Source organism: Symsagittifera roscoffensis, chromosome 9 (assembly GCF_963678635.1).
Source record: "Symsagittifera roscoffensis chromosome 9, txSymRosc1.1, whole genome shotgun sequence".
Classification (NCBI taxonomy): Eukaryota; Metazoa; Xenacoelomorpha; order Acoela; family Convolutidae; genus Symsagittifera; species Symsagittifera roscoffensis.
This window is the reverse complement of record NC_087070.1, coordinates 2,716,352-2,742,658: the sequence shown is the minus strand read 5'-3', so window position 1 is coordinate 2,742,658 and position 26,307 is coordinate 2,716,352. Positions and strand designations below refer to the sequence as shown.

The 26,307-nt window shown below is 40.4% G+C and overlaps 1 protein-coding gene across 1 annotated transcript in view; it reads right to left on the bottom strand.

The window, feature by feature from the left end:
• The window catches only part of LOC134854274 (cytosolic 5'-nucleotidase 3-like), a 317,873-nt gene that overhangs the window by 4,455 nt on the left and 287,111 nt on the right, over positions 1-26,307 (bottom strand). The window contains exon 2 of the mRNA XM_063870470.1: positions 4,406-4,526. Coding sequence (XP_063726540.1) covers positions 4,406-4,519 — 114 coding nt within the window. The 5' untranslated portion in view covers positions 4,520-4,526. The remainder of the gene's footprint in view (positions 1-4,405; positions 4,527-26,307) is intronic.

The following is a 26,307-nucleotide window of genomic DNA, read 5'->3' as shown; positions in this document are numbered from 1 at the left end:
GATATCGAAGTAGAGTCAAAAATGCACTTATAGAGTGCAGGTGCACCGATCAAGTAAAGTCACCTTTGCTGTGATGTGAGGTCAAACAATTAACTCCTTAAGTACACCACTGATACAATCGTAGCTTGAGGTTAATTTGCCGACACGGAGAGCGGACAGTTTGCTTTCCATTGGTCACATAATTTTTTTTCATTTCCAAAAATACACTACCTAAATAAAAACTTCGAAGCTTTTCATCAACGATCTCCTGACCTCGTCAATTTGGCTCTTTTTCTTTTCCCCCCACCTGCAATTTTTCACAAGTAAATTTATTGACCACATTGTCCGATTGTTATGAAAATTTACATACAGACCAATAAGGCCATGACAAACATATTTGGTCTTCTTACTCAACCTCGTAAAACCACTCGTTACACTAATAAGTTGGGGGGGGGGGGGAGAGGAGGGAGTAGGAAAAGAGCCGTCAATTTTTAAGCATAACACCCCATAGATTGAATTTCGAAACTTACAAAGCGACCAAGAAAATAAAACTCTCAACCAAGACCAACCAGTCGGATAAACATAGCCAATTGAAGATTGGAAAAGAGTAATGAACGCAAGTAAACATAGAAAAAAACACTGACTTGGTTGAAAAAATCTCAACTTTCGAATTTCAAAGAAAAAATAGATGCCGTTTTAGCTCTTTGAATTTCTATAACGATTTACGATTGGCACTTTTTTGATAACATTCACCAACTTGAGAAAACTGGATCAACAGGTAAATTTTCTTATCCGCTAGAAATCTAAAAATTATATTCCACTTTCGAAACGAGAAATCGTTCACGTTTTTTTTGCGCCATTTCCATGTTCGTATTTGAAGAATGCTATTTACGTCACTTTCAGCAGATGAACTTCAATTGAACTCAAAAAGGGCATAAATGCCTAGGTGGATTCAATAATACATCAATATTGTATGAACGCACATTTATAGTTATTAGAGCCTTTAACGACTTTTTCCTGAAAAAACATTCTTTATAAGAGTCTACTATTAGAGACCTATATATGAGTCTTCACTACGTTCATTATTCTTAATAAAACATAATGAATGACTGGTGTGTCATATTTGGCCACCAAAATTCGAAGTCATTGACATCAAATGACATCATACAGGAGTCCCCTCAAGGGTCAATCTTCAAGGATCTGTGAAATCCTGCACCGGTATCCCCCAAGGCTCAGTTATCAGCAAATCATATCCTTCAAGGGTGCCCTCTCAAAGCTCACTCATCAGCAAGTGATCAAACACATTTTTCACTTTTACCAGGCGACCAAGAAAACAACATTCTTAAGCAAAAATCATACCAACTATTATGCCTAAATTTATAGAGCGGACGCATTTTAACTAGAATACGAGTCCCTTGGGCGAATTTATAATTACCAAGCGGCAACAAAGCCGAAAAAACCTGAGCAGTTTATTGAGCCCAAAAAAAAAAGAAAGAAGAGAAATTTTAACAAATAGAGCTTGTAAAATTACAACCAATGTGAAGAGCAAACTTCGATTCGGCCGGATTTCTAAAAAGCAGAAAATAACTGCATGAGAATTGTTTACAGCTTGAATCAACGATTGTTAGATAAGACAACTAAGCCGACAAAACATAAGCAGACAAATAATAGGCCGTTTTTTTTAACCGGAGCATTTGCCGCTTGAAGAAAAACTAATTCTGGTCAGATGCGAACCCAGGACCTTTGCTGTCCTAGGCGTATGCGTTACCACCAGACTATAACCAAGGAAGGTACCGCCAGGAGTTTAATGAGTCTGTTGACAAAGTTGTTTACGGGAAAAAGTCTAGTACCCGATTGCAATACCCTTGCTATCGCAAGGGTAAAAAAAGTTTTAAGACATTTTTAAACCACTTCAGAAAAACAGTCAAAAACACAGCCACAACAAGTGGGTACACGCCAATTCAGCCGAAAACAAAAATGGGCATAAGAAATTGTTGCCATAAAAAATATTGAGCAATAAAGTAGTTAAAAGTTGTAACACAAACAAATTATGCCTTAGAAGCGACATAAAATCAGGCAGCCATGACCATAAAACAAACCGAAAAAAATTCAAGGGAAACATACAAAATCAGAAATAATAATATAAAAATTACATGAGTAAATCAAAAACAATTGCATCTACTAAATTGCTGACAGCGCAAAAGTATACCCCGATGTAGCAACTAAGCCGACAAACCATAAAACAAAACTCCGACAGTGCAACTTTAGTGTAAAGACATCCTGGTTACCTCTAGGCCAAGTGGGAAGTCTGAGAGTTGCCAAGGTTCAATAATAAGGCAACTTCAGTTTCTTATATTTGGAAGAGATGAAGTGCAAACCAAAAACAAAGTGAAAAAAATGAAATGCTGAAAATGTTTGCATCTCTCGATAAAAAAAACAATCTAGGCAGACCTGCCACTCAAGACAGTAAAATATTAAATTAGCAATGGATGAAGGCTTAAAAAAAGGAAACAGCCGATAAACTTTCATCAGAAACCCAATGAGGTGAAAAAAAATCCACTTTCGAAACTAGAAATCGTTCACGTTTTTTCGCGCCATTTTCACGTGCGTACTTGCAGAGTGATACTTACGTCACTTTCAGCAGATGCATTTCAATTCAACTCAAAAAGAGCATATATATACCGAAGTGCAAACAAAAAACTCAGCAAGACCTATAGTAATAACAATAACAAAGGATTTAGGAATATAACCCAAGGGTTCGCATAAAATCCAGTCATTACAGTGATGAAGTATAGTTTACAGTTATAAGTGTACGTTTCTTCAGGTCTCTACAGTTGTTGCATTCGCATAAAATGCGCCAAGTGCATGTATCTGATTCGTTGTAGCGAGTTTTGAAAAACTTCGTGTACATTCATAGAAGTCTGGTTTTGCATTCTGGGTCAACCAATATATTACATTTGAAGTATTCGTTGTACAAATTAGCAAGACGACATGCCCGAACCCAGAAATCCGACTCTCCCTTCTTCAGAGGCATTTGTTTGCAGACGAAATTTCGTGTCATTTGAGCTCTTCGGTTTCCATGTTAAGTTTTACGAGTTTGTCTTTATAGGAGATATAGCTATTGCTTGTCATGAAAATCCACGAGATCGCATTCCGCTGCACAATTTCTATGATTCCCAAGTCACCTTTTGATGGTTTCCAGATAGCTGAACATAGTCTATAATTGGCACAACGTGTCAGATATATGCGTTTTTTCTGGTCGCGAAATTAGCCTTTGAGAGATTCCTTTTGAGTACGACGAGAGCGTTTAAGGCTTTTTCAGCCCTCCTTTTTGCGTGTTGCGTCCAAGAGAGCATGTCGGTTATCAGGATGCCCAGATCTTTCATTACTTCAGTGGTTTCGAAGCTGTAATTGGGGAGTGCAATCGTAGCTGATCCTTTGATACAGAGGACTTTGCTTTTCGTCAGGTTCATTGACATGCAGTTTTCCTCGCACCACCTCCAAAGTCTTCACTACGTTCATTAATCTCAATAACCCGAAACCGAGTAAGTAAAATTACAACAAACATATGAAAACTATTTTTGAAAACAACGGGCATTTAAAGTGAAGACATTGCTCAAAAATTGTCTGTTAGTTGAAGCAAGCACATATTTCGAGATGACCCCTCAATTTAGGTCATTCTGTGGCAAAGGTTTCCGGGAAAAAGTCTAGTACCCGGTTGCACGGGTAGTACGTTTAAAATTAAATGGTCTAGGGAAAACTCCGCGGAACTTTTGTTGCTCTTATGAAAAAATTTTCATCCATTTCAATTGAACTATTTGAGAGTACAACGTTTTGAAGTCTACTCTTTAGTATTTGTGGTTGATGGAATCAAATACCTGAAGCAAATATTGCATCAATAGATAAATCTGCAGCTCGAAATCCAAACTTCGTTTTGCTTATGCGATTATCCGTCAGAAGATTTCTCCCTTCAGGAGATGGCTTCATTAATCCTTACTTAAAGGTCACCTGGACAGGGCATATAAAGTAAAGGGGGCGCCGATTAGCATTCGCATCCATTAGCATGCCCATGAAAAAAATGTAACTTGAAAAAAATTTAACTTGCAGATTCGCTATTTCACATGAAGTTTGCTTAAACTTGCACATTTGAACAGCGCGCACTAAGCCGTATTTTTAATGAAGCGAAATTTCATTTCCCGACAAATCAAGCGGTTTTCGAAGTTACTTGAAAACTTAGGCAAATTTGTTTTACGTCAGAAAGCACACAAAGCTTAAGTAATTATTGTATGCTAATAGGCACACATGCCAATCCATACGCCTAGTCATCACCTTACTATTCCGTTAGAGTTAAATTGGAGCAGCACTAGATATGCAGTTTGTTTGTCGCCCAAATAATTTCAACTTACTGACTAACCACGGAACTAACCTGAAGAAAGTCAGCACCATCAAAACAGTAATCTTGCAATGTTTCCTTTAGTTTAGCGGGAGCTTTGATATGGACTTTAGAACCGGCATGGATTAATAAATCGTCCAGGTTCATTGATCTAAAAAACAATCCACTTAAGTTTTCCCTGTTCAAGAAACACTTTAATTACTACTACAACTAAAAGACAAAGCACCTGTAAAACCGGAATGGATGTTTAGAAATTATAAAAAATGTATAAAAACTAACATTAAAAAGAATATAAAAATAGCATCAGTTAAGACCCGAGTTAGTCATGTGACTAAAAGTCACATAATTAACTCGGGTCTTAACTGATGCTATTTTTATATTCTTTTTAATGTTAGTTTTTATAAATTTTTTGTAATTTCTACACATCCATTTCCATTCCGGTTTTACAGGTGCTTTGTTTTTTAGATTGGCTGATGATGACTTTTATGTCGAAAACGTTTCTGGAATTTATTTTACATTGATCTGCCGTTTTTACCACTGTCTACATATCAATGTATGTTATCCTTTTTAAACTTTTGAAGAAGATATTACAGCAAGACGGGATTTGGAAGATTTATTTGGATTACACAGCGGCTTTGTTAAAAGCGACAAATTGTCAACAACGAATTTTATTTTTGAAAAAGTGTCTGAGCAATGACTTAATTCCCCGCTTCCTCAAGTTTCGTATTCCTGAAAATGGTTGCTTAGAGGCAACAATGGTCCATAACTTTCAAAGAAGACTACTACGACGAGAGGTGTCGGAAGCACACCGGACAATGATCATGAGATCGGACCAGTTACGCAACGCCCGACAACTTCTGAAAGAAAAATGCACAGATTATTTACTTCTCTCTGTTGCTTGGCATTCGCGCAGGGACACCAGAGCGGAACGCCTTACTATTCATGATAGACACAACAAAAAACTTGTGGCACTGGCTGCCGAACAGGAAAAACCCTTGAGATCTGTGGGAAATACTGCCAAAATTATTGGTGATTTGGAGCCACCGAAGTATGTTATTGATCTGCTTTCATTGGGTCCCAAGCACGCACCCTGTTCTGGACCAATTCAATGAGATGCATTTTTTGGCAGATATCGACAAAGTACTGGCTCAAATGAAAAATGATGACTCAAATATTGATGCTATGAACGAAGTAAACGCGTTGACTGTTGGTTATCTCAAGCAGATGAAGAGACAGAGGCCTGACCGCGCAGTAAAAATGATTACCTCTTATCTCAAAAAGAACAACTTGAAGGCTGTCCCCCTTTTGATAAGGGTGCTGGCTACTGTTTGATGTCTGCCGGAGATTATAGCGAACGACTCTTAGAAGTTCTGAATGGAGAACAGTTCAAGCCTTTCGATGATTCTAGAAAGAAGGATGTTTTAATTGCGATTGAGTCGACGTTCAATAGAAACCTCATGTCACTTGTTCGTGCGGGGAAGATCTCATCCGATTTATACAGTAAATGCAGATCTACGGGTGCTCAGCCGGCCAGACTGCATGGCCTGGCGAAAGTACATAAACAGAAAACACCTCTCCGTCCAGTTCTGTCTCTCCCGGGTAGCTGTTATGAGAATCTTACAAACCAGTTGAGTAAATGGTTTAATAAAATTGAAGAAGCCAGAATAGAGACGTCTACTATCAATATCAAACGTGACTTGATGGAGGTGAGTTTAGAAGAAGACGAAGTTATTGTTTCTCCCGACGTCAAGAGCCTATATACCAACGTCCCTGTCCTAGAGTCGATCGGGTTAGCAGTAGATATTCTCTATAATTCGGAGGAACTTCCTCCTGTTGATAAAGAAACTTTCGAAGATCTCATGAGAATGGCGGTTACAGACGTTTATTTTATGTGTGATGGCAGATGGTATATCCAAACTGATGGGGGTAGCGATGGGTTCTTCTTTAGCAGCCATTCTTGCCAATATCTGGATGAAAAGTTTCGAAGAGAGAATCAGCAGACAACCACCAGATAACTTCAACAGCCATGGTTCACTTCACAAGACAGCTATCTCTGTGGCACGTGCATGTTGGAGGTCCTGGATGAAGGTTTTTCTATTTGCTGTGATGACTGTGACCGATGGTTTCATCTTAAATGCACCAATTTGACCATCCGCCAGCTCAAAGGTATGGATGATAATTATTGGAATTGTGGTTGCGGTGCAGTATCGTCTAGACCTAAAGCAAAAATTTTTGGTAGGTACTTAGATGACATCCTGCGCTCGGTCAAGGTTGCTGAGATTGATCGCCTGTTATCATATGTGAATACGCTACATCCAAACCTGGAGTTCACAATAGAATTACAGCTCAATGGGACGCTTCCTTTTCTCGATATGATTATTAGACAGTCCGGCCGTACTATCAGCACAGAATGGTACAGCAAACCTACAGACACTGGACTCACCCTTGGGTTTCACGCCTGTGCGCCAACAAAATACATGAGAAACATTGTTCAGGGCACCTTGCACAGAATTGATCACTCCACTTCCACTTGGGAGGCCTTTGATAAAGGTTTGAGGAAAGCAAAAAATGATTGGGAAGCAAATCAGTTTTCTCCGGCTTTTTATGAAACCATAGTGACAGATTCTCTTCTTAAAATCAAGGAAAACCAGGACACGACCACACAAGCAACAACCAATTCAATAAAGCCTGAAAGTATCGAGAAACCAGTTATCCGGCTCCAGTATCGAAGAAAAGTGTCTGATATTTTCGCGAAAAGGCTGCAAAACTGTGGTATTTCTACAATATTCACGACCCGCAATCTCAGAACCTGTCTTCCCACTTTGAAAACAGATTTCCCTAAGTATTCGACGAGTAGGGTGGTTTATGAGATATGTTGGCCAGGATGCAATTCCTGCTATGTTGGACAGACCGTCCGATACCTGATCACCCGAAAAATTGAACACCTTAGGGACTCTGCGCCGGTGGGTAGTCATCTAAAGGAATGCGGAGCAGACAAGGCTGCAGTTGAGGCGAGAATTTTAGACAGATGCTTAGACACGAATAAACTTTTGACCTTAGAAGCGCTTTATATTTCGAGGAGAAGACCTGCCCTCAACACGCGCGAGGAATACAGGCAGCGGTACCTCACAGTCAAGTTTTGAGGTTTTTTAAGTCCGTTTTTTTTTAGTCACATGACTAACTCGGGTCCTAACTGATGCTATTTTTATATTCTTTTTAATGTTAGTTTTTATACATTTTTGGTAATTTCTACACATCCAATTCCATTCCGGTTTTACAGGTGCTTTGTTTTTTAGATTGGTTGATGATGACTTTTATGTCAAAAACGTTTCTGGAATTTATTTTACATTGATCTGCCGTTTTTACCACTACTAAAAGACTTAAATTCTTTCTACAGAATAACAATGGAAATAAAAAAATCTACAGCACCAAAAGAAATTAAGAACGGCAGCTGTGGCGTAAACAGGTAATAAAAAAGTACAGGAGTTATTAAGATTTTTTTATGACTATCTTTTTGATAAACGACTGTTATTTGTAGTTTTAACTATAATTGTTCTACAAAGCGATATGCTGTTACTTTTTGCCTTAACTAGCATATCTGTCATAAGCTGCTGCGAAAGCGATCAATTTGTAGCTTATGAGGTACTGAATAAAAGAAAAGGAAAGTAACTTTTTCCATGGGTTGCCACAAAATAGTCGAACAAACATTATTGCACTATACTTAATATTATAAGCTATTTCTATCACATTTATTATATAAAAAACACAAGCAAGACTTATAAAAAACAAGAAAGGTCCCCTCTTAAAACTCTCCTTAAATCAGGGGATATCCCCCCAAATCCAGGACCCTTTATCAAATTCAGTCAAATACAGAAAAAACTGGAAAACTACAACAACAACTTGGAAGTACTACATCTTAATTGTAGAAATTTAGCTAGAAAGCGTTCAGATCTCAAACAACTTATCAAAACTTTTAATGATAATACAATTTTTGGATTTTTCGAGACATGGTTCAATGATACAAATGACGATAAACTATGGGCCATAGACAATGACAAACATAAATTGTTCCGATGTGATAGAACTTATGAATCAAGTAAAAAATTGAAGGGTGGAGGGGTCATGTTACTGGTTCCGAAAAAGTTGAACCCAAAAGTAAGACATGACTTAAAACAAAAAGTATGATAGCATCTGGATAGAATTTAAAGCCGTACTCAACAAAAAGGATAGAACCACTCTATTAAACCTAGACTACAATCCTAGTAGACACAACAAAACAGATTTCTTAGAAAATCTAGCCAAATCAATTGACCATGCAGTCATTCAATTCAAACCTATTTTTACTAGGAGATTACAATCTCAACTATCTCAGCGAAGACGACAAACAGTCTTTAGATACAATCCTAATACCATATAATTTGGACGTCACAAACAAATTAACACCTACTCACTCAAAAGCACTAATTGACTATTTTATCACCGACCTAGGCATAAAAGATCTAACAAATAATTCAATGGTATTCACACCACCAATTAGGACCGACCACCAAGCAACAGCATTCATTACAGAACTTAAGCTGAACAAAAATGTCAGACCAATCAAACGTAAAATATATGACAAATCCAATTACTCCATTTCCAAATTCAAACAAAAACTATCAGCTATAAACTGGAGAAGTTTCTATAGCAATAATAATCCCGAAATAATGCTCGACATCTTCACATCTAACATTGCTGACACCCTTAAAGAATGTGCCCCACAGAAGACTATTTTCATTCGCAACGACAAACCAAAAGTAAACTACGAAGATCATAAATTTATATCCCAACTGTTTAACTCCAAAAAAAGCGAACACGAAAAATGGAGTAAAATAAACAATACAAGAAACTCAAAAAAATCTTCCAACCTCATTCCATTACTTAGAAACTCCTTCGGCAATAATTTACAGATGGCAAACCTGCTAAATTACAATTTCTCAACTCTTGGATGCTTTTATGAGAAAAATTCAAAAATCAGGCAAAGTCCACCACATGCAAAATTCGAAATAATAATAAATTTTCATTCCGATTCATCACATCGGCTGAATGTAAAAAAAATGCATAATTTAAATTGTCAAAAGGCACCAGGTCCATCCAAAAAGATGGCTTCAATGAAATATACACACATCTGACATTTCTATACAATGAGTTTTTGAAAAACATGACATATCCTTGCAAGCTCAAAAAGCAATTGTCACACCAATATGCAAAAAAAAGATCCAGAACTACCAGAAAATTATAGGCCTATCTCTGTAACTGGTGCTCTCTCAAAAGTTTTTGAAAAATTGTTATATAAACAAAGCAACGAATATCTGATATCCCCAAAATTACTAAGTAATATCCAGTTTGGGTTCAGAACATCAAATTCAACAATCGAAGCTATTTTTTATTGCACTGAAGCATTCAGAAAAGCAATAGACAACAACAAAACTGTAGCATGTTCCTTACTGGATGTCTCTAAAGCATTTGATTCTATTGATCATACTTATCTTAAGCAGAAACTAAAAGGGTTAAACTTTTCCGAAGAAGCTATAGAAATGATCAATTCCTTTATCACCAACCGAAGCCAGAAAACAACTGTTAACAACACCGAATCCGATTGAGCGGGGTGTCCCACAGGGCACTGTCCTTGGCCCTCTAATGTTCAATCTCTACATAAACGACCTCAACAAACAAATTGACAAAATATGTAAAATATTTCAATATGCGGATGATAATTTACTATTCTGGGAAAATAACGATCCACAAAAAGCTATTAAAGCACTCGAAGCCAATTGCAGTCTTCGTTGATTAAAAGCAGTCATGCAGGCTAGAAACTTTAGTATACTCTTCACTCAGTTCTTTCTAAGTAAGTAGTAAGTGTCTCTGAAGTCACTAACTAAAATCACTTTGCAAATTTACAGAAGAATTCAAAGTTTTCAAGAAATCAAATACAACTGTCAACGATCAAGTCAAGAAGATTGTTGATAAACTCAGCGCTAGAACTTTAACTAAAAGATTACAAGTCTTCGATTATGAAGATGAATGTGTTGAGGATGTCGATGAAGATGACATGTCGACTCAATTCTTAGGAATTCAAAAAAGTCAGCTGATCGACTTGAAACAGCATTTAGAGCGCTATGTTAAAACCTTACCGGTGTTCGGCTTCAATAGCGGCAGATACGATCTTAACCTTATCAAATTTTATTTGATTCCATACCTTATATGTGAAAAAGAAATACACATTTACCCAAATATACCCAACAGTCATTAAAAAAGCGAATGATTTCATATCATTCAAATTCGGAGATGTTCAGTTTCTGGACATAATGAAGTTTCTTGGAGGAGCAACAGCATTGGATTCGCTTCTGAAAACCTATAAAGCAAGTGAAACCAAATGTTTTTCCCTTACGAATGGTTTGACAGTCCAGACAAGCTTGACTGTACGGAATTGCCTCCATATGAAGCCTTTTTCAGTAAACTGAGAAATCACAACCCTTTCGAGAAAGATTTCAACGATTACCAAAAAGTAATTACTGGAAGACATGATCAAGAAAGAGCACTGGAAAAGTTACGTACTCAATCAGTTCCACCAACAGGTTTTGAAAATTATTCTTATTTGAAAAACATCTGAGAACAACACAGCAAGATTACTTTCCAAGATTTATTACGATGGTATAACAACAAAGATGCTGTTCCTACTCTTGAAGCTATGCAAAAAGTGATAGAGGCTTACCATGATAAGGGAATTGACATGCTGAAATGATGGGATGTCCGGACTCTGTCTTGCCTAAACCACGACATACGGACGTGATAGAGCTATGCAAAAAGTGTTAGAGGTTTACCATGATAAGGGAATTGACATGCTGAAATTGGGATGCACGCTCCCACATCTTGCAAATATCTGCTTAAACAAATCGACAAATCACAAACTCTACCCGTTCTTTGAAGGAGATAAGGATTTATGTAAGAAAGTTAGGGAAGACATGATTGGGGGCCCATCAATAGTTTTTAGACGAAAAGCTGTTGTCGATCAAAATTTTAATCGTAACTCGTCAAATGTTTGTATGACAATAGTTGGAACTGACGATAGCAAATTATATCCATTCTCAATATGCCAAGAGATGCCGACCAGACTCTACACAAGATGGGAGTATGACTCCGAAACTGGTTTTGAAAATCTCTTTTATTTGAAAAACAACTGGGAACAATACAGCATGATCACTTTCAAAAATTTTAACAATGGTATAACAACTAAGATTCTGTTCCTACTCTTGAAGCTATGTTAAAAGTGATAGAGGTTTACCATGATAAGGGAATTGACATGCTGAAACAATAGGATGTCCGGACTCTGTCTTGCCTAAAACTTACTACGACATACGAATGTAAACAGTCTTTTATCGGACAAAGATAAACAACCATACAAAGATCATCTTTACCTTTTCAGTGCGTTAACAATGTATTTGCATGGCCATAGTAACCTCGATGCTCATGCATCTCAACTGTTTAAAGAGTTTATATCAAAATCTGGATAAGATCCGAAAAACTTTCGTAGAGTGTCAATTGATGGTCTACCTCTTGTGGAGGAAATAGTTGAACGCAACATAAATATTTACAATTTTGACATTCAAGAGGGAGAGTATGTTGGAGAATTAGCGAGGCGAAGTATTGGAAAGCTTGAAAAAACCGTGAAATTGTTGAGATTCAACAACCATATTATTCATACGAATGATATTGATTCTTTCTTCAAGCGTTTCCGATGTCCTAGCGGTGACTGTTTCTTTAAAAGATCAGACGTTTTCAACAAACAGCTAATCACGATGTAAAGATAGTGTGCGACATATTTATCTCAAAAACGCGTACACACTACGAGAAACTGGATGGATTCAACATTCCCTACACTGAAGATTAGAAACTATTTGGTAATGTAGCAATCTTTGACTTCGAATCAATTTGTGCTCCCACAGAAGAACTGAAAGCAACCAAAACAACTACTTGGATTGGAAAACATGTCCCTATTCCCGTCTCAATATCTTCAAAGCTGCAAGATGATCCAGTTTTCTTGTATGAAAAAGATCCAGAACTCTTATTAATACTTTTGTTTCCAGCTTGAAACTTCTGTCTGAAAAAAGCAAATTACAAATGAGAACCAAGTTTCAAGAAATCAAAAACAACTGTCAACGATCGAGTCAAAAGGATTTTTGATAAACTCAGCGGCGCTAGAATTTTAATTAAAAGATTAGAAGTCTTCGATTATGAAGATGAATGTGTTGAGGATGGCGAGGAAGATGACATGTCGACTCAATTCTTAAGAATTCAAAGAAATCAGCTGATCGACTTGAAACAGCATTTAGAGCGCTATGTTAATACTTTACTGGTATTTGGCTTCAATAGCGGCAGATACGATCTTAACCTTATCTAATCTTATTTGATTCCATACCTTATATTTGAAAAAGAAATCGAATCAACAGTCATTAAAAAAGCGAATGATTTCATATCATTCAAATTCGGAGATGTTCAGTTTCTGAACATAATGAAGTTTCTTGGAGGAGCAACAGCATTGGATTCGTTTCTGAAGACCTATAAAGCAAGTGAAACCAAAGGTTTTTCCCTTAAAAATGGTCTGACAGTCCAGACAAGCTTGACTGTACGGAATTGCCTCCATATGAAGCCTTTTTCAGTAAACTGAGAAATCACAACCCTCTCGAGAAAAATTTCAACGATTACCAAAAATTAGTTAATGGAGAACTTGATCAAGAAAGAGCGCTGAAAAAATTACGTATTCAATCAGTTCCACCAACAGGTTTTGAAAATTACTTTTATTTGAAAAACATCTGGGAACAACACAGCATGATTACTTTCGAAGACTTCTTACGATGGTACAACAACTAAGATGCTGTTCTTACTCTTGAAGTTATGCAAAAAATGATAGAGGTTTACCATGATAAGGGAATTGACATGCTGAAACTGGGATGCACGCTCCCACATCTTGCAAATATCTGCTTAAACAAATCGACAAATCACAAACTCTACCCGTTCTTTGAAGGAGATAAGGATTTATGTAAGAAAGTTAGGGAAGACATGATTGGGGGCCCATCAATAGTTTTTAGACGAAAAGCTGTTGTCGATCAAAATTTTAATCGTAACTCGTCAAATGTTTGTATGACAATAGTTGGAACTGACGATAGCAAATTATATCCATTCTCAATATGCCAAGAGATGCCGACCAGACTCTACACAAGATGGGAGTATGACTCCGAAACTGGTTTTGAAAATCTCTTTTATTTGAAAAACAACTGGGAACAATACAGCATGATCACTTTCAAAAATTTTAACAATGGTATAACAACTAAGATTCTGTTCCTACTCTTGAAGCTATGTTAAAAGTGATAGAGGTTTACCATGATAAGGGAATTGACATGCTGAAACAATAGGATGTCCGGACTCTGTCTTGCCTAAAACTTACTACGACATACGAATGTAAACAGTCTTTTATCGGACAAAGATAAACAACCATACAAAGATCATCTTTACCTTTTCAGTGCGTTAACAATGTATTTTCATGGCCATAGTAACCTCGATGCTCATGCATCTCAACTGTTTAAAGAGTTTATATCAAAATCTGGATAAGATCCGAAAAACTTTCGTAGAGTGTCAATTGATGGTCTACCTCTTGTGGAGGAAATAGTTGAACGCAACATAAATATTTACAATTTTGACATTCAAGAGGGAGAGTATGTTGGAGAATTAGCGAGGCGAAGTATTGGAAAGCTTGAAAAAACCGTGAAATTGTTGAGATTCAACAACCATATTATTCATACGAATGATATTGATTCTTTCTTCAAGCGTTTCCGATGTCCTAGCGGTGACTGTTTCTTTAAAAGATCAGACGTTTTCAACAAACAGCTAATCACGATGTAAAGATAGTGTGCGACATATTTATCTCAAAAACGCGTACACACTACGAGAAACTGGATGGATTCAACATTCCCTACACTGAAGATTAGAAACTATTTGGTAATGTAGCAATCTTTGACTTCGAATCAATTTGTGCTCCCACAGAAGAACTGAAAGCAACCAAAACAACTACTTGGATTGGAAAACATGTCCCTATTCCCGTCTCAATATCTTCAGAGCTGCAAGATGATCCAGTTTTCTTGTATGAAAAAGATCCAGAACTCTTATTAATACTTTTGTTTCCAGCTTGAAACTTCTGTCTGAAAAAAGCAAATTACAAATGAGAACCAAGTTTCAAGAAATCAAAAACAACTGTCAACGATCGAGTCAAAAGGATTTTTGATAAACTCAGCGGCGCTAGAATTTTAATTAAAAGATTAGAAGTCTTCGATTATGAAGATGAATGTGTTGAGGATGGCGAGGAAGATGACATGTCGACTCAATTCTTAAGAATTCAAAGAAATCAGCTGATCGACTTGAAACAGCATTTAGAGCGCTATGTTAATACTTTCCTGGTATTTGGCTTCAATAGCGGCAGATACGATCTTAACCTTATCAAATCTTATTTGATTCCATACCTTATATTTGAAAAAGAAATCGAATCAACAGTCATTAAAAAAGCGAATGATTTCATATCATTCAAATTCGGAGATGTTCAGTTTCTAGACATAATGAAGTTTCTTGGAGGAGCAACAGCATTGGATTCGTTTCTGAAGACCTATAAAGCAAGTGAAACCAAAGGTTTTTCCCTTAAAAATGGTCTGACAGTCCAGACAAGCTTGACTGTACGGAATTGCCTCCATATGAAGCCTTTTTCAGTAAACTGAGAAATCACAACCCTCTCGAGAAAAATTTCAACGATTACCAAAAATTAGTTAATGGAGAACTTGATCAAGAAAGAGCGCTGAAAAAATTACGTATTCAATCAGTTCCACCAACAGGTTTTGAAAATTACTTTTATTTGAAAAACATCTGGGAACAACACAGCATGATTACTTTCGAAGACTTCTTACGATGGTACAACAACTAAGATGCTGTTCTTACTCTTGAAGTTATGCAAAAAATGATAGAGGTTTACCATGATAAGGGAATTGACATGCTGAAACTGGGATGCACGCTTCCAAATCTTGCAAATATCTGCCTACACAAAACGGCAAATCACAAATTCTACACGTTCTTTGAAGGAGATAAGGGTTTATGTAAGAAAATTAGGGAAAGAAGACATGACTGGGGGCCCATCAATAGTTTTTAGACGAAAAGCTTTTGTCGATCAAACTTATATTCGTAACTCGTCAAACGTTTGTATGACAATAGTTGGAATTGACGATAGCAAATTATATCCATTCTCAAAATGCCAAGAGATGCCGACCGGACTTTACACAAGATGCGAGTATGACTCTGATACGGGTCGATTCAAAGCTAGAAAAAACAGGACAAGCAATTTCGAGAACATGGTAATGTCCTTCTATCAAGAGTTGAGACCAGAGTGTAAAATTGAGTTTTTACACAACCGGAAAGCAGAAAAAAATTGATTGTTTCCATGTTGATGGCTACTGCGATCATTGTAAAACAGTATTTGAAGCTATGGGTTGCTACTATTTTTTCTGGTCATGCCAAGGAACCCGTTCATTGTTGTCAGAACAAGTTTATAAAAGGGGAAATAAGAAGCGAGAAATGGATGAGAATCATGTCAAGACAAATTTTCCTTACGAAAGACCTTTGTCTACTGATTCTTTACCTGAAAAAATAACGATCGGATGATTTTTTGGCTATATGCAATGCAATTTAATAGTTCCCGACGAATTGAAGCCTGCATTTTCAAATTTCTGCCAATATTCAAAATTATTGATGTCTGCCGTAACGATACTGGAGAATACATGAAAAACTATACCGAGGAAAACGATTTGTTGAAAAAACCACAACGAATGTTGATTTCCAGTTTTAAATTAGAAATCCTTACTCCCCCTCTTAGATTCTGTCTTAGTCTTGGACTTCAATGTACAAAAATTTATCGGTCTGTTGATACTACATGTACTACCGATTATTCTCCAGTACATGAGCTTCCAGCCATCTTACCGCCATCAAAACTCCTACTATCACTATCGTTACGGGCTGTGATGAGTCTGGTAAACCCATGGAGAGCAGCTCTCCAGAGTCCCAGTTCAACACTAGATTCTGGGACTCTGAGTCCTAGATCAACCCGGGAAACCACGATGTTTGTAGCAAACATGGCAAGGGAACTCATCATGTGTCAACATGATGCTCCTCCAATTACGCTTTCCCGACGCATCGAGTAGCGGTTCTACTTCCATAATCACTCGGTGGATCTCATCGTTCTCATCTACTGCATTGTAATCCGTTACTGTTGATCTTTTCTGCCTCTTTCTTTCAAAATCACTGAAGTTTCCACTGACTTATCCCAAGAACTTCTTTCCCAGTATCAGTTCTAATTCTTCTTTGGTCCTTACCGGAACTGCCGAGAAGATCTTGCATAAAAACTTGCAAGATTTCTCTGACCTCTGATTAGCCTGCTGATTTAGCCTGCTGATTAGCAGCGCTTCTTATCGTCGCAATTCTTGACTTGCAAAGATCTTAGTAAAATTGCCTGCTCGTAAAAAAAGAAGAAACAGTCGCGGATGTGTTCTTTGATAAAAGGGTTGTAGGCCATCACTATAATCCCGGATACATAACTGTAAGATCTCTTCCTGATTGGTCCACAATACTCATTGGACTTTGGCAAAGCTCCCATAGATTTTTTGGGGAGCCTCAGCTCCTTGTTTGAGAACCTCCTTATTTCGTCTATTTTCTTCATTGGTTCTAGTTCCACGGGTTCTTTCATATTTACTTGCATTGGTTTGCTCTGGTATATGTCCAGGAGATCTTGTAAGAGTAAGGTTTTCGCTTTCTCATCACGCAATTTTAACATCTTGACGCAAGTGTTCAATGCTGGCATTAATATTTCCTCCAGCATAAATCAAATGAAACAGAGAGCGTCTCTCCGCTTCGCGCACGCCACCGCCGCTCCTTCTCGAGTCATTAAATCTCTCATATCCGTCATCAGAAACAGTTTTTCTTATTTCAATCTTTTTGTTGCTTCTGAGTCATACTCCGCGCGTGTCAATCCAATCATGCACCAAGCGAACCTGAGTTGCAATTCTGTTCTCGTGTATGGTATCGCTATCAGAGCGAGTACTTTCTGACTGGTTCTCATCCCTTCTTCAAAGTGTCGTAACACCACCGCTCTCCATGGTAGGCTCACTAACTGTTCTCATGTCTCCGCTTACATTTCCGAGGATACGAACTTGCCGTATGGCTTTTGCTTTATAGTCGTGCCTTGCATCATCGTATCCAGGTAACCCTCCATGGCGCCTTTGTCTTCAGAGCGATTAAGTGCCTCTAGCCGAATTTATGTACTCCAGCATCACTATGTATCTGCCAGCGGGCTCAACGGTTGAGACATTGTCTGACACTGTCAATCGGTTGTACTCCACTGGGATTAACTGTCCTACTACTTTTCCTTTTCCATGGCTCATGCTGGATGGCTTGAAATCTTTCAGAGTGCTTTCTCCACATTGACTCAGTATCTCCATCTCTAGCGTGGCTCCATTCAGAGTGCGGTCACTCCTCTGGGTTCTGTAACTGGCTGATCTCAGAATGGACGGCACCATTCTGTCCGTGCCCGGTAATCTATCATCACCCTGTCCCATGTCCATAGCTTCCTCAGCACGCTCCCTCTTGGCTGAGTTGACGGCTTTTATGGAGATCTCCGAATCCACTTAGGCTTTTCCGGTTTTCCTCTGAGTCACTTTGCTGCCAAGTTTCATTTTCATTTCGTTGATCTTGTCTATCACCATCTTCGATCGCATCGTTCCTTTTCGAGTTCTTAACTGATACACTACTTCATTATTGTTTTCCTTCGGTGTTGCCTTTTTAGGAAAGTTTGCCTCACTTTCATCAGTTGCCGAGTCGATCAATAACTCGCTCAATCTTCCCTCACACTTATCTAGCTTGTCGAGAATTTCTCGCATCAAAGGTCTGTTGAGACCAGTTCTCAGCATAGATTGGGTTCCATAGCATTGAACTACCGTCCAGACCTCTTCCATGAAGGCAACTCTGTCCATGTTACATCTCGTTCTACTCTCGTGATCTCTGTGGTGAACTTCCCACTCCTCTTCGTGCGACATTCCCAAAAAAGGTACTCTGGCAGTGCTTTCTATTCTTCTTCTCCTCGGAGGTTCCAATAAATGTTTCTTGTTGACATTTTTAGAATTGCTAGAAGAGCTGCTCTCCTGCAAGTTTCGGTCTATTTTCATGAAGGCCGACGGAGGTTCCAGTGTAGAAGTTCCCTCCTCTGCTTAGTCATTCCTCCCGCTGTCTCTGTGCCATTCTCAAAATCGCTGAGAAAATTGAAGTCCAGGCTAGAAATCCCGCTGTCGATGCTTTGTCATCCTCCCCCTCGGCCTGATCTTCATCTTGCTGCATCGGCTCCTCCGACCTACGGTTTCTTCCCTGCTAATCGTCTCGCTTCTGATCTTTCCTTGAACTTGAAGGGCCTTGTTCGTCATTTCTCGATCGATATGGAAATTTTGGTACAACTACTTTGCCAGCTGACTGATCTTCTTCTTCTCCGTGCATTACTTTGAAATCTTTGCAGCCTAAAGGTGCTAGCACAATCCTTGTGTAATTTTCCACCCACTAAATACTCTGGCTTCACGTTCGTTAAAATCATTGAGGTCTCTTGCAAGTCTGCCTTTCCTCTCATTACTAGGTCTGTATTTGACCGTCACGAACTCCGAGGCTCCTCTGATCAGCGCTAAAGGATCGGTCCTCATAGCCAGGCTCAGGTCAGTTAACAGGGGCATGCTCCCTGCATATCGTCGCAGGTGTTCTTCCTTTTCAATTGTCTCATCTTCTCCTGTCCCCAGGCGATTCTGCTGCAGCAGATACTGGATAAGAGTGTGTCGCAAATCTCTTATCTTGGCACGTCAGGAGCCAATAGATCTTTTCAGATGGAATTTTTTTAAATTTTCACTCATTTGCTCCGGGTAGCGAGTCAAGTTCATTATTCGTCCTAGGTTGCCGTGTGTTATCGCTATCAGCGTTAGGAGTCCATCTAGCGTTAATTATGCATTCCTTCAGTGAGCAGCACCACTGGTCCTCTTACAAAATTCTCTGCGCCGAACGTCACGAACATGGCTAGCATCCACGATCGACAACTTCGTGACTGCCTTGATGAACTCCCCGATCAAGTATCGGGAGAGCGAAGGGTAGACATTCGCCAGGAAGGACGCGGTCCATCCTGCTCCCAACCCTTCCAGCATCGTATCCGTCTTATCAAAGCCTTCTTCTCCTTGTGCATTCTGCGTCCAGAAAGCTTCCAGTATAACTTGACACATCTTGTTCACAAATTCAACTGATTTTTCTTCGGCATTTTCGGCAAGATTCACTTCTCTCGCTAGAGAGGCACTAGTTTTCGTGATCATCACTGGGCCTCGCCGAAAAGCGTCCGCTCCCAATGAGGCTATCCGAGGCGTCAAGTGCAGCCACTTGTTGGCCTCTGGCTTTGTTCGCAAAACCATTGCTTCCAGGTGATCGCTTGTCTCTTTGGAGCTCTTTCTTCTTCTTTTTCCTTCTTCTTTCACTTCCATTCCTCGGAACCACAGGAACCACCGTCATCGCCTACTCCTTGTTTCAGTTTAAGTTGTCGTCGGAAGTTCGACAGTTCCAACCCCAGTACTTCATTTAGCACCAGCATGTGCAGTGAATGATCTTTAAATCCTCGCATTGCACATTGCATTCGAGATGTCTGACCATACTGCCGGCAAATCTGCCTTCAGTGACCTCAAGTTTTCCACTTCTAGTTCACGATTTGGAGCAGATATGATCACGTCATATTTTCCTTCCGAGAGCAACGCCAACATTGCATACACGAACTTCAATCCATCCGGGAGATGTGCATATCCCAGAGATAGTGCAAACACAGCTTTCGGTGTAACTTTCGGGAATGCACCGTCTTTCAGTGTATCAACTATCTCACCCATCGACTTGAAGATATCCTTTATGGCTGGCCATAGCGCGTCTTCCGCCGTTGTAGGTTCTCTGAGTCTGATCAGGAAACCCCTGATCGGGTTCATCTCTGTTTGTCGTTGCACTCCAATCGCCATTGATACTGACTGCATCAAGTCCAGATCAATTGCTGCCAGCATTATCACGTCGGGCTAGAACAGGGATTTGGAGGTGTGTGCGAAGTCCGAACTCCCAACCATCGGATTCTTTGCTTTTTTATTTTCCGCTTTGTCATATGCCGCGAAGATGGCTTCCTCCTTTAGGAACTTCAACCCACTGTATCCCTTGACATCGCCGTCTTGAATCATCTGCTTCGGGTAGGCCCTTTCTTTCACGTGAGATGGTGGTGCTCTTATCTGCTTGAACATCTTCACATGTTGTCCTATCGGTGCTCTCGTTGTCAGAAATCTTCCTGGTCTTTCTTCTTGATTTCCTTCATTATGGTTCAACTTCACGTCCTGCAAAGGTCTCGAAGTTACCGGACCCAATGTGTTGTTAGAGGGCAGTCCCTCTAAGTCGGCAAACTTCAAGGCGGTTGTGGAGCTGAAGTTAATGCCTGCGGCTATCAGCCAGTCCACACCTGCGATCTTATATAGCCCGCTCACGGAGAGGCTTGCCCCATTCAGCATCCTCACGGCGTCGGCTGCAAACTTTACCGTCTGAATTTTTAACTTCATCAGGTCCTGCTTGTAGACATGCTAAGGTGAGGGTATGTGCCTCGACCACATCAAAAAGATTCTATCTGGTCGTCGTTCTTCTTGACTGGTATTTGTAGTTTCTGAACTCGAGGTGCCTGAAGTGTCCGTCGTCGAGTTAATCGGTTCTAGTCTTCTATGTGGGCGAATCGTTCCTTTCATTGGCGCCTCCCCCAGTCTGTCCAGTACGTCTGTCCTTTGCCATGGCTCGCTGGAGCTCTGCGGCCTCTGGGTCATGGCTGGGACTGATCCCAAACGTGCTTCCAGGCTAAGGGGCACAAAGGTCGATAGTGCCGGCTCGTTGGTGGTCTCTTCCTTCTTCAGTACTCCCGTGTCAAAGAGCTCGACTTCCAAACCATCCAGACGCTCCTGGAAGACTCGATTCAACCAGCCTTGTCCCTCTATGCTATCAAAGTGAATTCCGCCGCTGGTGAGTTTGGCCTGATCCATTGCTCTGAGCTCATGCTCAATATCCATGAGGATCATCCGTCCAGCATTGCGACTCGCCAGGTTTCTCAATATGTTGTTCCACCTAACAATCCTTTCATTATGTCTCCTTCCCGCCGGTTTCAACGTTCGTGTGCTCATCGGTACGATGCAGAAGATCAAAACCGTGCACTTGAACTTCTACCAGAGAGCAGTAAATATGTGGTAAACATCGACTCCCACTGTACCTTTTCTTCATCTGAACCTCTAAATACATTGTTTATCCCCACTACTAGCCTTATGTTAGAGATTCTTCCTGGGTTCATTAGCTCCACCATCGATACAGCCTTGCTCCAAAGGCCATCACCGTGGTGATCCAGGAGGTCCTCAGGTTCTGGAGTACTCGCACCAAGCTGTCACCCAGTATCAGATGATACGTCCCAAGTGATGGTTGCTGCAGGTTTATTGCTTGCCTCCAAGTCGATCTTTTGAAGCAGGCTCTCGGATCCGTATCGGGAACCCCTGTGAAGATAATCTTCACCTTGTTATACTTCTGTACATCTATCACTCGGGACACTTTCTTCATTTGTATCTCCCGTTTTTTCCTGTCTGTGACTTTAGAGCTCTTTACTGGTAACGTCGTATTACAGGCTCTCGTTTTTGCCATCGTCTCTTGGGAGAGCTGTACTCTGCTCGTATCGTCTATTGTTCCATAGAGTGCCGTCACCCGGAACCTGGTGCATTGCTGTTGGCGACAAGTCGTCCAGCTGTTTCTATCAGCTTCTTAACTGTCTGTTCCACGACTAGGTCACCTAGGGTGTCACTCGGGTCCAGGATTGTCACTCGACCAGTTGTTGCTGAGAGTCGCGTCTCCATCGTTTGGCTTAGCTCGCGTGGAGTCAAAAGCTCCATCGCGGACTGCCCACGAGGAGTATTCATTACAGGTATCGCTCTTTCTACGGCTGTCGTCAGCGCCAGCCGCTCCGATCGCTCTTTGTACTCTCGCCTCAAGCGCTCTATTTCTTCACCCTGCTTTTTATTACAAATTTCAAAAAGTCTTTTCCGCATGTCCCTCTCTTCTTCCATGCTGAACATGTTCTCGGTCATATCATCTAGTTCTTTCCACGTCTTTTCTAGCTCTCGCACCGTTCCGTTCAGATCCTGCATGTTCTCATTCGTCTGAACCTCCTCCTCTACTCTCTTTGGTGGCACAGCCGCTCTCAGTTGTGAACCAGACGAGGCAATCTCACTGTTCATCTCCTGATGCATCATCCTCAATCCAGGCCTAGGCTTGGTGGGCAAAGGCATCTCACCGGGTTGGTAGGTCCTCGGACTTCCCAACCCAGGCTTGTTCGCTAAGTCACTCCCTGATCACTCCCTTTTTCTCCACCTCATCACTCGGGCGGTCTAGTACTCCTCTTTGTCCGTATGTGTCCATCAACAAGACTTCCGTGGGGTGGTCCCCACGGTTGTCATGCCCTAAGATATGCATTAAGGCGACCAGCAACATGACTATCTCTGGGTCCTCCAGAGCGAAGTATAGATCTGTTAGCCGACGATAGATCGCATCTACCATCGGTCCCACAAATGCCTCTGCCCGGTCCATCAATTCGTTCCAGTCGAAGTTGTCCATCTTGTTTTTGATTCAATTATATCATCAGTTTGCTCAATTGGAATCAGGTGAATAATTAAACGATCAATCAAGCTCTAGAAAAAAGGCCAAGAACATCACACCTATCAATTTCACTCCAGTCCTGTAATGAAATCAATTTAAAACAGTAAGATAAGAGGATCTTGATATTTAAAGTTTATTAAAATCAATCTATTGCTAAACGTTTAGGATTTGGACCTAAGATTGGACAGTCCAAACTTTGGTTCTATTCCTATGAACGTTGTTCATTCTTTGTCACTAACCCTTCCATACCCAAGGGCTTAATAACGTAACACATAAAATATAACAGATAACCTACATAACAAAACATCTCTGACACAAAGCCTAAGCTCAGCCTATATTCAAATAGTATTTCGTGTGTAAGTATACTTGTATGTTCGTATCAGCAAAGATTACGTGTAACAGAGGAATTAGCTCCCTCTGAAGCAGTCGTCCTCGGTTTGGATCGTGTACCGGGAGCGAGAGTTCTCTCACCTCCCCCTCCACAAGGAAGACTCTCAGTCTGGTCAGGATCAGAACAAAGTCCTCGGGGTCCACATGCTGCCTCTCCGTCGCCCTCGTCACCAAGAAGCATAAATGCTTGCCTAGTATCTGAGAAGCCGCCAGAGGCAAGGCTGCTACACCCCCCCCCTATACCTGGTGTCTGCTTCCACAGAAATTCTATGTTCCTATACTCCCTTTTGAAGTCAGCTTCTAATGCTCTTCTAAAACTCATGTACGCCGTGATAGCTATCGCACATGTTATATTAGTAAGTGTGAAATCGCTGTGTCAATATAATGATAATTGAGTATTGATTTGTAGGTTAAAGTTTGACTCCACACTCTCCCTATGTCCGGTTCCTTAAAATCCTCGCCTGTTTCTGTTATTAGGTCACCTGTCTCTCTTGCTATTCTTAATTTTTTTATTAATAATTTTTCAGTGTGGGTAAGTCCTGCAAAAATATCCATCGAAGTCCCCGTCGATCGCATACCGGAAATTAAATCGAGGTTAGACGCGGGAATGAGTAGTTGCCCTTCTTGGGCAGCCCAGGAAGGGTCATCTTTTTCGGTTTTAATGTATTTCCTGCTCTCACGGTCTACGTCTTGAATCGTGACACTGGTCTCCTTCGGGTCCGACGTCATTTCGTTCAACCATTCTAACACGCGAAGAATCGTCAAACCTTATTCGTACGATTGCTGTTGCTCGTCGTCGAATTCTACTTCAGGTTTTGAAAGGTCCTCGATCCATTCCTTGTAGTGGTCGTTGACTATGTCTATGTCCTGTGACACAGTTATTTTTTCTAACCCACTAATTCTTCCACTATCTTCTTCAAATATATCGTGTCCACTACAAAATCATCCCCGTAAGGGTTGTATTCCTTTGTGAGTCTTGTCTTGTCACTCTGTGGTGTCTGTATTGCAAACGGAAGGTCTGGTTCCAGGTTCTTGGGACCACTGTTTGTTCGGGGTCTTGCCAGTCCTCTTCTGCGTAGTTAAGGTTTCTTCATTCGCTTCGATCACCTCATTGTGATCCAGATCCAGTGGTAGAGATGATCCTTCTTCTAGGGTTTCATTCCAATCATTCTATCCACTGGTGATTTTCTCCTTGACCTCGCAAACTGGGTCCATCATCAGATAATCCCCTTCTTCCATTTCCGCAGGTATACACCAATCCTTCGTAGATAGGTTGTATGGCTTGATATTTTCAAAATGAGCGGCTCGGCCAGTACTCAGTCTATAGAAACGTCCCTTCTGGTGTACTTCCGTTATCATGAAGGGTCCCCTTCTCTTCTTTAGAAGCTTTTTTGGTCCTTTCGGAGGTATAACGTTTTGGAACACCCATACGTAGTCTCTTACCGAGTAAGTTTTTGCAAAAGCTGCTTTTTTACCCTGCCTTTTTTTAGCTCAACCTTTTCCTCTGCCTGGCCTATGCCTGCTGAGTGTTACGTCTGCACAATTCATTCAGTTCTTGTTGACGTCTAATCACATCCCTTACATAGACCTGTATTGAAGTTTTATTTCCCTCATACTTTGGGCAAACGAAAGTTAAGGGCAGAGACTTCTCTTATCCAGTCAACATCATGTGTGGAATAACTCCAGTGTCGAAAAATGCGTGTTATTGTAGGAGGTACCTGTCCCAATCAGTCATATATCGGGAGCAATACACCCTCAGCATCGACATCAGCATCCGATTTGCCCCTCTACTAAGCTATTCGTCTGCGGATGGAATGTCGTGGAATAAGCTTGAGCCACCTGAGAGCGTCTCATGATCTCTTAAGTAAGTTCTCCTACAAAAGCTGCTCCGTTGTCCGATTGAAAGGTCATCGGACAACCGTGTCTCACTATCCACGTATTGATCAGGTAATTGCACGTCTCTTCTGCTGAGGCAGTTATGCAAGGCACGGCCTCTGCATATTTTGTGAAGTGATCTATCATGACCAAGACCTGATTGTAACCACTGTCTGTGATACATATCTTCTGGTGATCAATCTGCACCACCTCGTTGAGTTCAGTTGACTCGATCGACTGTAATGGAAATATTAGTTTCCTTGGGTCTTTGACCTGTTGACATGACAGGCATGCTGCCACCTAATTCTCACACATGTTCTTCATTCCAGGCCACTCAAATTGCCTCAAAATCCTTTGATATACCTTATCATTCCCTGGTGCCCCATCTGATCATGCGACCTGAAGAAAATTTCTGTTCGAAAGAGTTGCGGCAACACTACTTCAGGTTTTGAACGGTCCTCGATCCATTCCTTGTAGTGGTCGTTGACTATGTCTATGTCCTGTGACACAGTTATTTTTTCTAGACCCACTAGTTCTTCCACTATCTTCTTCAAATCTATCGTGTCCACTACGAAATCATCCCCGTAAGGGTTGTATTCCTTTGTGAGTCTTGTCTTGTCACTCTGTGGTGTCTGTATTGCAAACGGAAGGTCTGGTTCCAGGTTCTTGGGACCACTGTTTGTTCGGGGTCATGCCAGTCCTCTTCTGCGTAGGTAAGGTTTCTTCATTCGCTTCGATCACCTCGTTGTGATCCCGATCCTGTGGTAGAGATGATCCTTCTTCTAGGGTTTCATTCCAATCATTCTTTCCACTGGTGATTTTCTCCTTGACCT